The sequence below is a fragment of the Diabrotica undecimpunctata genome, chromosome 1 (assembly GCF_040954645.1).
Source record: "Diabrotica undecimpunctata isolate CICGRU chromosome 1, icDiaUnde3, whole genome shotgun sequence".
Lineage (NCBI taxonomy): Eukaryota > Metazoa > Arthropoda > Insecta > Coleoptera > Chrysomelidae > Diabrotica > Diabrotica undecimpunctata.
The window spans coordinates 188,294,654-188,308,323 of record NC_092803.1 but is presented as its reverse complement, the minus strand read 5'-3'; the positions used below and the strand labels follow the sequence as shown (position 1 = coordinate 188,308,323).

Sequence of the window (13,670 nt, the reverse complement as noted above, 5' to 3'; positions counted from 1 at the left end):
AATCTGTTTAATTATTCGAAAAAATTATTCTCCTATCTATCACCGTTTAGGAGGAGTATTGCGGACAAGAAAAGGGCTTAGCCTTTTAGTATATAAGATATTTTTCCTTCATAATGCCTTCATAATAGCCTTCATAATTTGACAATGTATGATATGCTATAAAACCGATGTTTTGGTCTATTTGGCGATGTATACTCTGGTATACAATCCAAATTTTTGACATGTAGATGTCATATATTTTTTGTTATTATAGAATATTTGTATGATGCCCAAACAGCAAACATACCAATTTTCAGATTTTTAGATTCAAAATTAACCTTTTGACAAGTTAAGCGTTAAATCGTATATTGTCGAATAATAATAAATTTTTAATACGGATCTGCTCTACTATCGCCTGATAATAATAAGAATCTTCAAAATTTCGATGCGTGCTCGAATAGAGGAAGCCGAGTGTTTACTTACAAACACTTTTTCAATGTAGTACTAGCGATAAGTACGAGTAATGGCCACAGTGTGTATTCAGTCGATTTCGGTCGTCGATTCCATCAGAATTCATGTTTTATCGATAATTTTCGGTGTTTGGGTCATTTGCAAAAGACTACTCAAATGGATTTGGGATCCGAAGAGATTGAACAGTCATCAACTACGAGACAGTCCACCGTCTTGTCTCTTGGATTCATCCTTAGGACAACATAAGTACGTGAAGTTGAAGGTCAGTTTTATTTTTCATTTCTACTTGAAGATAAAGATCAACAGCTCTATAGTGTCTTAAAATGTTGTCCAAATTATGTATGAAGCGGTTAAATACGTTATTAGCATCTTTTAGATTGTATTATAATTAAAAATCTTGCTATTATTTTGTAGAATATACGCAGTTTCAAATAAATTAAGTGAATCTACTGTTTCATTTCCAAAAAAAAATATTGACCATCAAATGTAAGATTTTTCACTGTTCAGAGAATTGCAGATGTTTTTCTGCTATATCCGACTGCAGATAATTCACGTTATCATTTCAACTTTTCCACAAACTGCTGACCTATAAGAGCATTATTTCGTCTCTTCTCGCTAACCTTCCTTAATGGGTTCATCACAGTTTTTGAGTTCAATACTCAAGAAATTATGATCTCATTATTATAGATATTTGGTTTATTCTGGACGTTTTGTCATCAGTAGACCCAAAAGTATGCATTAAATAATTTTAATAATTATTTAATAATATATATATATATATATATATATATATATATATATATATATATATATATATATATATATGGTATATAAATATTGTTTATTTTAATAATTAGAAAACAATATAAATAAATTTAAAAACTAAGTATAGTCCATTTCCATCATATTGATAGCACATTATGTATGCAAATCCCTAATCTGTTGATACGGGTGACTCAATGAAAAATAGATATTTGTCAACAAGTTTACAGAAGTATATAGGAAAACAATTTTAAATTGAGTATGACCACCAGGTATAAAGGTTGAAGCAGAATAGAATACAATAGTTTTGAGGGTTACTAATCCCTAAATAAAGTTGCCAGTGTCGGAGTGGTGGAGATTAATAGGTACTAATGAATTTGCAAGAAATATAAGATGTTTATTTTATTGGTTATATATAAAATAATTTGTGGCCGTAACAGGGGCCGATTTGTAAAAAAATGAATATTATTTTAATGAAATTCCATTTCAGATTCACTGCTTTCTTCAGAATCTAAGGAATCTTCAACTCCAATGTTAATTATTACCGGTTCCAGCATTGCATCAGTCATATTATCCAAATTCCACATTTTATTTTCTTCCTTGTGAGCATGACTAACAGCATTTTTCGAATTTTCTGGAGTTACTTTTGATAAGGAATGTTCTAATAATTGTTGTAAGTCTTCTAATTTAAAAGTTTTGTTGTTGCGTCCGACTTCACCCTTTACTTGAGACCATATAGTTTCTATCGGATTCAGATCAGAGTGGTATGGGGGTAAACGTAAAATAATTACATCACGGTTTAATGCCATTTCATCAATTATATATTTTTTATAAGCTGCTTTATGTTGCCTTACAATAGGTAATAATTCCTTTTTTGTCGAATTCTCCTTGTACTCAATTGCGTGTTTATCCAACCATTCGATTATCTCTCCTTTTTTCCATGCCGTTGTTGGCAATTTTTCTGCTAGTCTTGAATGGTAACTAGCATTATCCATGACTATGACAGAATTTTTTGGAATTAAATCCAACATTTGCTCAAAATATTCTTCAAAAACGTCAGCAGTCATTTCCTCGTGGTAATCTTTGGTTGTTTTTAAGGCAAAACTTAATAATCCACCATTGACAAAACCGTATTCGTTTCCAATATGGGTTATTATGAGTCTCCGTCCTTTTCCAACAGGAATATTGTCTATTCCAGTAGATACACCTTCGATGAATGCCTGACGGGAACTTTTCACATTTGTATCAACCCATAGATATGGTACAGTATGACCTTCATTTAGCCAAGTCTCGTCCAAATCAAAAATTGTTTTCCCTTCATCTCGGTAATTTTTAATAGTTCTTAGATAATCTCGTCTCCAACATACAATGTACCTAATCTTTTTCAATTAAAACGGATTTTCTTCTATTCTTTTGCCAACGAAATCCCATCTCTCTCAATAGTCCCCATAATTTCTTGTTGCTTATGATTGGTAACTCTTCGTTTTCTCTAATTAATGTTTGGATTTTGTCCAATGTTGGAAATTCTTTGTTAAAAAAAAAATGAGTGGACGCTGCGTCTTATCATGTTTTTATGTATTTCTTCAATTTCCAAGGGTTTACTCCCTCCACTCTTCTTGGGAGATGAAACAGTTCCTCCTGTTCTTTCTTTTTAGTAATCTATAAATTGTTGCTTCTCCAACCCCTGTCACATTTGAACACATGTTAACGATTTCACGAACATTACTTAAAGGGCGTTGATGTACAAGTGCATCGTGTACATTTAATATTATATTTTTCTCTCTTAGACTGAAGGCACCTTTAAAACTACACTTAACCGGGATAAAACCTGTTGTCGACGTCATTTTTAAATGCAAATAACAAAATATCGACACCAAAAACGTAGGTAGGTAAGACATGAACAATGTACATCTACAAACTAAATGGAAGATGCAAACAATTTCTAATTTATATTATTGGCATAAGCTGTAATGTCACATAAAAACTACTTAAACTATCATTAGTGAAGCCTTATCAGTAATTCCAGGTAATCGTTCAAAGAAGGTATTCTTTTTGTGTCAGGCGATAACTTGTATAGAAAACAATAATCACCTTTAAATTACTGTTTACATTAATTTATTTCGTGACACATTGAATTCTCTCGTTAATCACCCATGTATAATTAACAATAATCGTGTGGCATATATACCGACGTTTTTTACGCACAGAAAAGGTATAGTGAGATTAGTGGACACTTATTTTACAGAAGATTTTTTAAAAGATAATGAATTGTTGACGGCATCTTAAAATATTAATTTTTTTTATTTATTTCAAAACAAGTATAGGGTGACGCCTATGGTTTTTTGACCTGTTGAGGATTTGCATACATAATGTGCTATCAATATGATGGAAAAGAACTATAGGTAATTGCAACGTACTAATTAATTGTAATGAAAGTAGTATAAAAGTAAAATACTATTCCTTAGAATTATGAAAACAATAAATGACCAAACGTTTTTCAAAATTTTCCAATAAAAACTTATGGCTTCTATTTGTATACATATATTTGGAAATTGAGAAACTTCCTTCCACATCAACGAATATAATGGAAGCATATTTTAAATTCACAAAAACATTTGGTTCTAAATCTATTTCTTTGCAAAAATTACCAACAAGAACGTCGCTAAGTTTCTGAAAACCATTGTTTTTTTGAATTATTGTTTCAAATTTTTTGAAAAATATCTTCTTCAGGACCACCTTTAACATTTTGAAAAGCTGATCTAATTTCTTTCATTAAAGCTATGCTTTCTACCGAGGACAACTGTGACGATTCTAATTAAGTCATAGTTTTTTAAAACAAACTAAAATTTGATTTAATGAATGAAAGTTGCTGCTGAAGAACGTTGTTTTTAAAAATTTGTTAACATCTAGCAGAGATTGGGAACTTTTTTAAATCTACGAAATAGTCTGAATAGAAAAAAGCGTCTTCTAACCATGTTCACCTCGTGTTAGAACGGGTTCTGATGGGAGTGTAATATTTATATTTGGAAGCATTTTTTTATAAAGTTGAATCCTTATAGGAGATTTGAGGAATAATTTTTTATGCTTAATATCAGGGAATATACAAAAGGAAACTTTGTTCTAATTTCTTCCGCAACTCTGTTCATTCCATGTGGTAAACAAGTAACGTGTATTAAGTTAAGGTATAAAATATTTTTAAATTTTCCTTTGACTTGGAATATTCAATTTAGCATATTTTTAAAAAAAGAAGTTAAGTTTTCATTGGATAATTTTGACAGCGGTATTATTTGAAGAAATTAATGCGCGGCAATAAGTTTTCATTAAAAGTGTCTTGTTCGTTTCCTTCTTCTTACCAACTGCTTTGTTTCATTTCATATTCTTCTATAGGTGTCTCGGGATTCTGGAGTATTTGATGTTTTGTTCTTCGTGTAGGCCTCTCGTTTCTCTTTACATTTCTCTTTTATTCCTTTTCTGAACCATGGTGTTTTGTTGTTGTTTCTTTTGTTCACTATGACTTTGCGTTTTCCTAGAGCTTCTGTTGCTGCTTCTACAATATTGTTTTTAATTTTCTAATAGCTCGCGTTTATATCTTCGATGTCGTCTATTTGTTTCAGCTATATCTTCTGCGCTAGCCTCCTTTAGTACAGTTCTCTTGTAGAGCTGTTCCACAGTGATTCTACATTGAATTTTTCCTCGGTGATTTCCTGTAGAAAATGTTTTGGTGTTATTTTTATTCTTATTTTTGCTAGTACTAGTTTATGTTCACTACCTGCGTCTGCTGAGTGTAAATTTCGTATATTTAAAATCTGCTTTGGGTGGATTTTTCTATTAGTGACTATAAAATCAACCATAAATTTGTGCCCCTGGAGTTTTTAAATATATATTTATACTGGAAAAAAGAGGTAAAAGAAATAAATTAGACTTACTCACAATCAATTTAATTTTACTACCTAAGACGACCGGTTTCGCTTTCTAAAATTTGCAAAGCATCATCACGTCAGTAGTACAAAGTAAATTAAATGCTGAAATTATAAACAGCCCATATTAGGGTGCTGTCTTATAAGGATATAGATCAAAAAAGTTATAGATCAAAAAAAAGGTTTTAGTAATTATGCCAATATTACATGTCTGTGTTTATTAATATGCATAAAATTGCTTTAGCAGACAAAGTAACAACCCACAAATTGGTAAGAGAAAAAAATCTGTTGAATTGTAATAAATTAGAAATAAACTCCGGTACAAGAGTTTTTGTATAGTGATTGGTGATACATAGTTCAAACTATCCCGTATTACTGATAATGAGTGATCTTCGGTCAATGTTGTAACTGTCTGACAACTTAGGAGGAAGTTTCTTGAGGGGAGGGATGTTAACAGATGATATAGGAGTAAGGTATATGTTATTGTTTGTTGAAAGAAAATATGATGTTTTATATTATTTAAATTATTAAAGTTATTTATATTTATTAAAGAGATATATTTTGAAATGTGTGTTAAATTATTGAAAATTTTTATACAGAAAGAGGACAGCTATATGACAATGAATGAAAGTACTTGTACTATTTTGAGGGTGTGCAATTTCTTTGACTTTTAATTATCAACTTTTGAATAAAAGCATTTAATTTCTGCTAGGCAGAGAATTGTGATGTCAAATGTTAAAATAATAAACTAAAACACAATTAGGGACAAACAGAACACAATTAACAGGACAAAACAAACATAAAACTTTAAAAAAGGGGGCTTAAAGGCACTACATTACTTGCTAAGAGAGGAATTGGGTTTTTTGTTGTCTACTAGTATTTTAAGAGGTAAATTTGACAAGCTAATGTAGGTTAAAGTGTGACAGTTATTCTTCTATTTCTAAAGTAAACTAGTTTTTGAAGCTGTTAAACAATTAACTGAAATTGAAAATGTAAGCTAATGTGTATAATATTGGCATACTTTTAACAATCACTTGCTGAATTAAATTTAAATTTAAAATTTAAGTGTGACAGTGAAATTAATTGAAATAATTTTTATATAACAAAATTTGAAAATTTTTAAAGAACCAGAATTACAAAATAAATTTAAGATGAGCATTTGGTAACAAATAATAATCCAAATGTGTAATAAATATACAAAATTTTTTGAAAAAGATTTTGAAAATACTTATTGTAGAAATTAAATGCTTTTATTCAAAAGTTGATAATTGCAAGTCAGAGAAATTGCACACCCACAAAACAGTACAAGTACTTTCATTCATTGCCATATAACTGTCCTCTTTCTGTATAAAAATGTTCAATAATTTAACACACATTTCAAAATATATCTCTTTAATAACTATAAATAACTTTAATAATTTAAATAATATAAAGCATCACATTTTCTTTCAACAAACAATAACATATACCTTACTCCTATATCATCTGTTAACATCGTTTCCCTCAAGAAACTTCCTCCTAAGTTGTCAGTTACAACATTGACCGAAGATCACTCATTATCAGTAATACGGGATAGTTTGAACTATGTATCACCAATCACTATACAAAAACTCTTGTACCGGAATGTAAGTAGTATTTTGTTTATTTCTAATTTATTACAATTCAACAAATTTTTTTCTCTTACCAATTTGTGGGTTGTTACTTTGTCTGCTAAAGCAATTTTATGCATATTAATAAACACAGACATGTAATATTGGCATAATTACTAAAACCTTTTTTTGATCTATAACTTTTTTGATCTATATCCTTATAAGACAGCACCCTAAAATGGGCGTTTTATAATTTCAGCATTTAATTTACTTTGTACCACTGACCTGATGATGCTTTGCAAATTTTAGAAAGCGAAACCGGTCGTCTTGAGTAGTAAAATTAAATTGATTGTAAGTAAGTCTAATTTATTTCTTTTACCTCTTTTTAAAATGGACTCTAAAATGGACACAAGCAACACATTCATGATTTATACTGGAGCTTATGGTCGAAAAATATATTAAAAGCACAGAGATTAGCCATGAGTTCTCCCTTTGCGTTGACATGGTTTTCATTAAATCTTTGTTTTACGCCTGGAAGTATTTCATTTCCGATGCGTGCATTAAAGTCACCTATAAGAATTAAGTTTTCTTCATTTCATACAGGATGGTTTACAATTGTTCGTAGAATGCCTCTCGTTCCTCCTTAGGATTGCAGTCCTCGGGGCTACAGATAGATATGACATTTAATTTTTGGTAGTCCATTGTGATATTCATATGTATTATTCTTTCGGAGATATAATGGCAGTTATTTATGTTGTCTTTATGGACAAGTATACCTACGTCTGCTCGTGCTCGTTCTTCTTTCTTCACTCCACTGTATGCTAGAAAATATTGGTTATAATCTCTTTGGCCTTTACCTTTCTTCTTGGTTTCTTGGATTGTACAAATGTCTCTGTTTTTATTTATCAGTTCTTCTATTATCTCTTGGTCTTTATTGTTGAAAGAAGTAACGTTCCATGTTGCTAATCCGATTCTGGGCTTTTTTTTCCTTCTCGTTTTCCTTTTCTTTGCGTGGTTCGTCATCTTAGGTTCAGTTTAGTTTCGAGGCTTTATATCGGTTCTTTGAGCCTTGTTTTCTTTTACAATGGGTAGGATGCTAACCTGGCCCATCAACCCTCCTCTTTTATCCGGGGATGATGAATCCAATGAACGCGGCTTCTGAGCTCTCAATCCACCCAGTCCTCGCGCTCATAACATCCAGGCCGAGTTAATCTCTTAATAATTTTAAGACCAAGTTGTCTTAATAATTTTAAAGTTAAATGTTTTTCTACAAAGGGAACACTATGATTTAATAAACATTTCTTATGAACAATCATTCTGTCTACATTTGCTAATTTGTCAAATTTCTTACTTGTTTTGTACATGTCGTAAATAACATCACGAATACCACTGACATTCAACTCTTCTGTATTAAAATCGTAGACTAATTTTCGAAACCAAATTGAAGCGAAAACCTAAGAATTTCAAGGCAAAACAGACGTTGATAAAGACGTTATGAGAGACATGGGGAATCTAAAAATTGCATTCCACAACATATCTCCTCAACTAAGCAAAATTCTTAGCGAATTGGTTTCTAGTACTCGTACAGAGTATATCGGAATAAAAAGGAAAAGACAATTAAGATTTGATTTCACGTACAGGGCGCTTGCGCATCCGCTTATACGAAGGGCGCTATACGAAGCCATGTTAGAGTTGCTTCCTAAGACAGAAAAGATTTATTTCACGTTCAGAGTAATTGCGAAAGCCGTTTTGATGAGGCCTATTAGGCCGAAATACGTATAAGCGGATGCGCAAGCGCCCTGTACGTGAAATCAAATCTTAACTGTCTTTTCCTTCTTCTGTATTAGTTTGTCTTTTTCCAATACCGTTTATACGAGGTGATTTTAAAGTTAATTATTTTTAACAGCTTGAGAAATATTATTAACAGTAAATTAGTTTTAAGACTACTGCAACACACTTCTTCTTCTTCTTCTTCTAATGGCGCTACAACCCTTTGTGAGTCTTGGCCTGCTTAAAAATGTTCTTCCATTCTGCCCTGTCGGTTACTTTCCTTCGCCACTGCCTGATATTCTGCAACACACTAAAATACATAAAACATTTTAATACAAAATTATATATTCTAAATTCTTTAACTCTCTTTTATAGCATTTAAAAGTAAAAACATCCCGCCATTATTTCTTGTTCAAAATAATCTACGAAAGCTTATTAGCTATTATTAGCTTTCTACAGACTATTCAGTTGTTTTTGACACAGCACAATCACAATACACAGCAATAATTAATTTTAAAGCTATTAAGTTAAATTCAATATGTATTTATAAATACAATTTATAATATATAACATATTGTGAATCAAATTGTGTCAGAAATCAAAACATAAACAAAATTCTTACTCTAAAAAAGCGGTAACACTGCAAACAAATTTGCCAAATGCTGAACTGTCATTGAAATTTTAAGTATTTCCATAATAGTGGCATACGATTGTCTAATCTATTTGATTAAAATTATTTAACTTAAAGAGTATTAAACTTAAACAGTTATTTCATAAAATTTATATTATTAATAATAACAAATGTTTTTGGTTATTTAATTAATATAATTCTAAAATTCTCAATATAATCGTGATTACATTTTTCTGATTATTATACCATGTTGACGCCTATGAAAGATCGAGCAGTTCCCTATGGGTGTCGTATTATTGGCTGTCTTGGGGAAATTTTAACTCTAAGGTTGATGTTCTGGAAATTTTAAATACAAGTGACGTCACTTTGTATAAATTGTGACATACAACGTTTTTACTTTGAAAAATAGTATAAGAAACGTATAGGCAAAAAACGATATTTTCACTTTTGATGATGGTCTAAAAAAAACCAAGCAAAATCAGCTGTAGGTCTACAAGGATTTGTCATCAATCAAAGTATATGTCTATCCCCCATATACTTTTTAGAACATTCAAATATCTGTATGATATTTACTTAAAATCAATGATTTTTCAATGTTTTTGGCAGTTTCGGTATTTAATCGACGTACGGGTGTTGACTGATTGTTTAATGAACTGTTGATTTATTTACCTTTTAATTTAATTACGTTTCTTAATTTATTTATGTTTTAGGGAATAAAACTCCATTATGTGGAGGCAGGACCACGGGATCAACCATTGGTACTCCTGCTACATGGCTTCCCGGATTGCTGGCTTAGCTGGCGGTACCAACTACCTGCTCTTAGTCAGCATTTTAGAGTTGTAGCCTTGGATTTGAAAGGCTTTGGAGATTCAGATAAACCAGCATGGCGAAGCAGCTACAGAATCAAAATAATTCTTGAGGAAATTAAAGATTTTATACATGCACTAGGTGTCAGTGAATGTGATGTGATTGGACACGATTTGGGTGGTTTAATAGGTTGGTATTTGGTTCACCAGCATCCAGGTTTGGTGAAGAAGTTTATAGCAGTTTCTTGTCCTCACCCCAATGTGTACTGGAATAATTTGATTAGTGCCAGCAAGGTAGCCTATCAATGGCTAAATTTTGTTCAAATTCCATATTTACCAGAAATCGATGCTCTTAAAGAAGATGTTAAGATTATCAATCAATACCACAAGCATCTTCCACAAAACGATATATACCTAGAGGCTTATAAATATGTTTTTTCAAGGCAAGAAGACTGGACTGGGCCCATAAACTACTACAGAAATCTTCCATTCCTTAAAATTCAAGAAAATGGAGCACACATAACCAATACAGTTGTACTAATTACGGGAGCAAAAGATCATTTGGTAAAATTAGAGGGTATAGTGGATTCTACAGAGTATTGTGAGAAGTTCTTCATGAAAATAACAGAAAATGCTGGGCATTTTCCTCACCAAGAAAACCCTAGCAGCTTCAACCGGACTGTATTGAAATATTTAATTGAAAAAAGTGAGGTGAAAAGCGATAAAGAACTTGAGGGATCAAGGAAAAATCTCATGAAAGGTATTTTAGGAGCTGTAACTAATACAGTGAAGTATGGAAACTCTGTGTTTGATTCAGTTCACAAACGGACCACTGATGTCGTGAGTAGTATACCCACGATGGGTTTGTCTTTAAATTATATGCAGAGCAATGGGGGAGAGTAGCAGTCTTACGAGTTATTTTGTAAAAAACATCGTGTCATAGAAATTCTTCTTTTTAAGAAGTTTGTGCAAGTTTGTCGGTTATTTTAGATTATTCAGGTACTTAGATATGTTTTAGGTGACATATTACAGCTATTTTCAAACTAAATATTATATATTAGTTTATAACATATATTGCTGTCAATTATCCAGAATATACTGAATGTATAGAAAATTATGAAATCGAGATATATTTAAACATGTTTATGTTAAGATAATTGTTCTTCTCTTTTTCTTTGACTGGTCTCTACGCACTTTTGTTCATTTACATTATTCCAGCATGTTTTCGGCATTGTCAGCCCATTTCATCTAAGGTTTTTTTCCTACTGTATTCCCATGGGGGGTAACAATTTGTCTATTACATCTCTTACCAGATTGTCGATTTTTTTTTGCATAGGAAGCTGTATTTATGCATATTTTTGATAAATAAACCCAAGAATTTCTGCTGTCAATGTTTTCTTTTTTCTTTAAGTTGTTTAAGGTTTCTTTACTAACTAATACCAGAGGATTTTGATTTTTTACTGTTCTAGTTCTTTACTAGTTCTCAGATCTATCAGTTCTGCAATTCATTACGTCTATCCCGTGTTCTTAAATATTTTAAGGTGGTCAATCTGATTTGTTTTTTTTTTGTCACAGCAGATCCAGATTGCATTGTGAATGTTCAAAATAGATGTTAGCTGCTATCATATTTAGTGGTGCTGCACTATTAAGTTAAACATAGATTATCGCTAACATTATCGCTACTCGCTACTGTCGTCGTTATGTCTTTCTATTGTAGGAACGAAAACCTTTTTTCGATTTATTTTCTCGGCAGTCAGAGACGAATTTTATACTCATCTGGCAGTAATTAGGATATAGGAATGTAGTATTCAAAATATCATTTATTGACAAATTTGAAGACTGAATTTTATTGTAAGCCTAATATATTTATGTCTCGAATTAAGCCAAAAAGATATTTATCGTCTAGTTTTTTTATTGTAACACCAAAAAAGATTGATATTGGACAAAAATTAGTGTACCTGTTTGTTTTTTATTGTATATAAAATTATTTTATTATAAAGTTTGTTTTTTTTTGTATGATCGAATATCCCAAGATGCTTTTTAGGTTTATTGAATAAAAAAGGATCATTAAGTATATAACAATGGTAGATAATGAGAATTAGCTCTTCTCATCAATGTTGGATTAAATAATACGGGAATTCCTAAAAGTAATATGAGAGGAAGGCGAAAAAGGTCTAGTTGAGAAGAGTAAGGGAGACTGTAACGCAGATTAATAATAGTGTGACTGAAAATCTGTTCTTATCGATGTTGAATTAAATAGTGTGGGATTTCCTGGAAGCAATCTGAGAGGAAGCCGAAAAAAATCTGGTTGAGAGCAGTTAGGAGAGCCTACAACGTAAATTAATAATAGTGTGACTAAAAATCAGCAACATCCACTCTTTGCCTTTATCTCTATGCAAGGTCGGCTTACCCAATTACATTTCTCCATAAGTTTCTATTTTGAGACATACCAATATCAACCCCCTTTACCTGCATGTCCTGCCTAAGCTTCTCCCCACAGGTTTTCTTTGGTCTTTTTCTCCTACTCCTCCCAGGAACTAGCAGATCAGCAATTCTTCGTATTGGGTGATTAACTTCTCGACGTTGAACATAACTAAACCATCGTAACCTATGTTCTCTTATTTTAGCATCAATTGGTGCCACCCCTAGACTTCCGCTGATATACTTATTCTTAATTTTATCCTTTTTTGCCACTCCTTTTTAATTTTGTTTACCTTTCTTTTTACCTGTCCAACATTCAGTTCTATATATCATAGCTGGTGTTATGGCTGGTTTCGACTATGGCTGGTTTAACTGATCTATTTCGAGCTGCTGTGAATAGAATAAGATGGGTCATTGTGGTCGCCAACATATCTAGAAGATAGACACGTTTAGAAGAAGATGGTTGTTTTATAGAATTTTTTCTTCAACCTTATTGGAATTTTTCTGTCACACAACAAACCACTCGCTTCCATTTCATGCATCCATTCCTAACTCTGCTCTATTTATCTATATCTATTTCCCCATTACTGGCTATATAATACTGATCCTAGGTACTTAAATTTATTACTATTTACAATAATTTTGCCATCCAAAGATGTAATTTAATTTGTAGCAACTCCATCCTTAAACGAACTTTCCAAATACTCAGTTTTTGTCCTACTAAGCCTTTTTCCTTTAGAGCTTGTCTCCACTGTTCCAGTTTTTGTTCTAAATCGTTTTCACTACTTTGTGGTAACACTATATCATCAGCATATATTAAGCACCAGGGAACGTTCCCCTCTAGTTTCGCTGTTATCTGATCTAACACTAACGAGAATAAATCAGGACTAAGCACCGCACCTTGGTGTAATCCTATTACCATGATGTCAAATGATAATGTATGATCTCAGAGAGGTTATTGGATCCTTGAAAAATTTTACCTCAGTAGGTATTAATTGCACATCAACTAAATTAATAAAGTGTATCAGTGAATATATAGCGCAACCACAAACCACTCGCAAACTTAATAAATGTATCAGTGGAGCAGAGTGTTTTTCCACATAGCTTCAAGGTAGGAGTTGTAACTCCAATATTCAAGAGTGGAGATAATTCAGTTTTAGATAATTACAGGCCAGTTACGGGCCATTGGGCAGGCCATGTAGCGAGAATGCATGACTCACGATGGACGAGTAAAATTACACACTGGAGACCAAGTGCAGACAAACGTAGTAGAGGAAGACCACCTACACGTTGGGCTGACGACATCAGGCTTATCACGAAAAAT

At 31.9% G+C, this 13,670-nt stretch overlaps 1 protein-coding gene across 1 annotated transcript; it reads left to right on the top strand.

Annotated features, from left to right (window-relative positions):
• Positions 1 to 434: 434 nt before the first annotated feature.
• Positions 435 to 11,662, top strand: LOC140432737 (epoxide hydrolase 4-like). The gene is made up of 2 exons (XM_072520818.1): positions 435 to 712; positions 9,830 to 11,662. The coding sequence occupies exons 1-2, from the start codon at positions 503 to 505 to the stop codon at positions 10,826 to 10,828; spliced, it is 1,209 nt and encodes a 402-aa protein (XP_072376919.1). The 5' UTR covers positions 435 to 502; the 3' UTR covers positions 10,829 to 11,662.
• Positions 11,663 to 13,670: the final 2,008 nt, after the last annotated feature.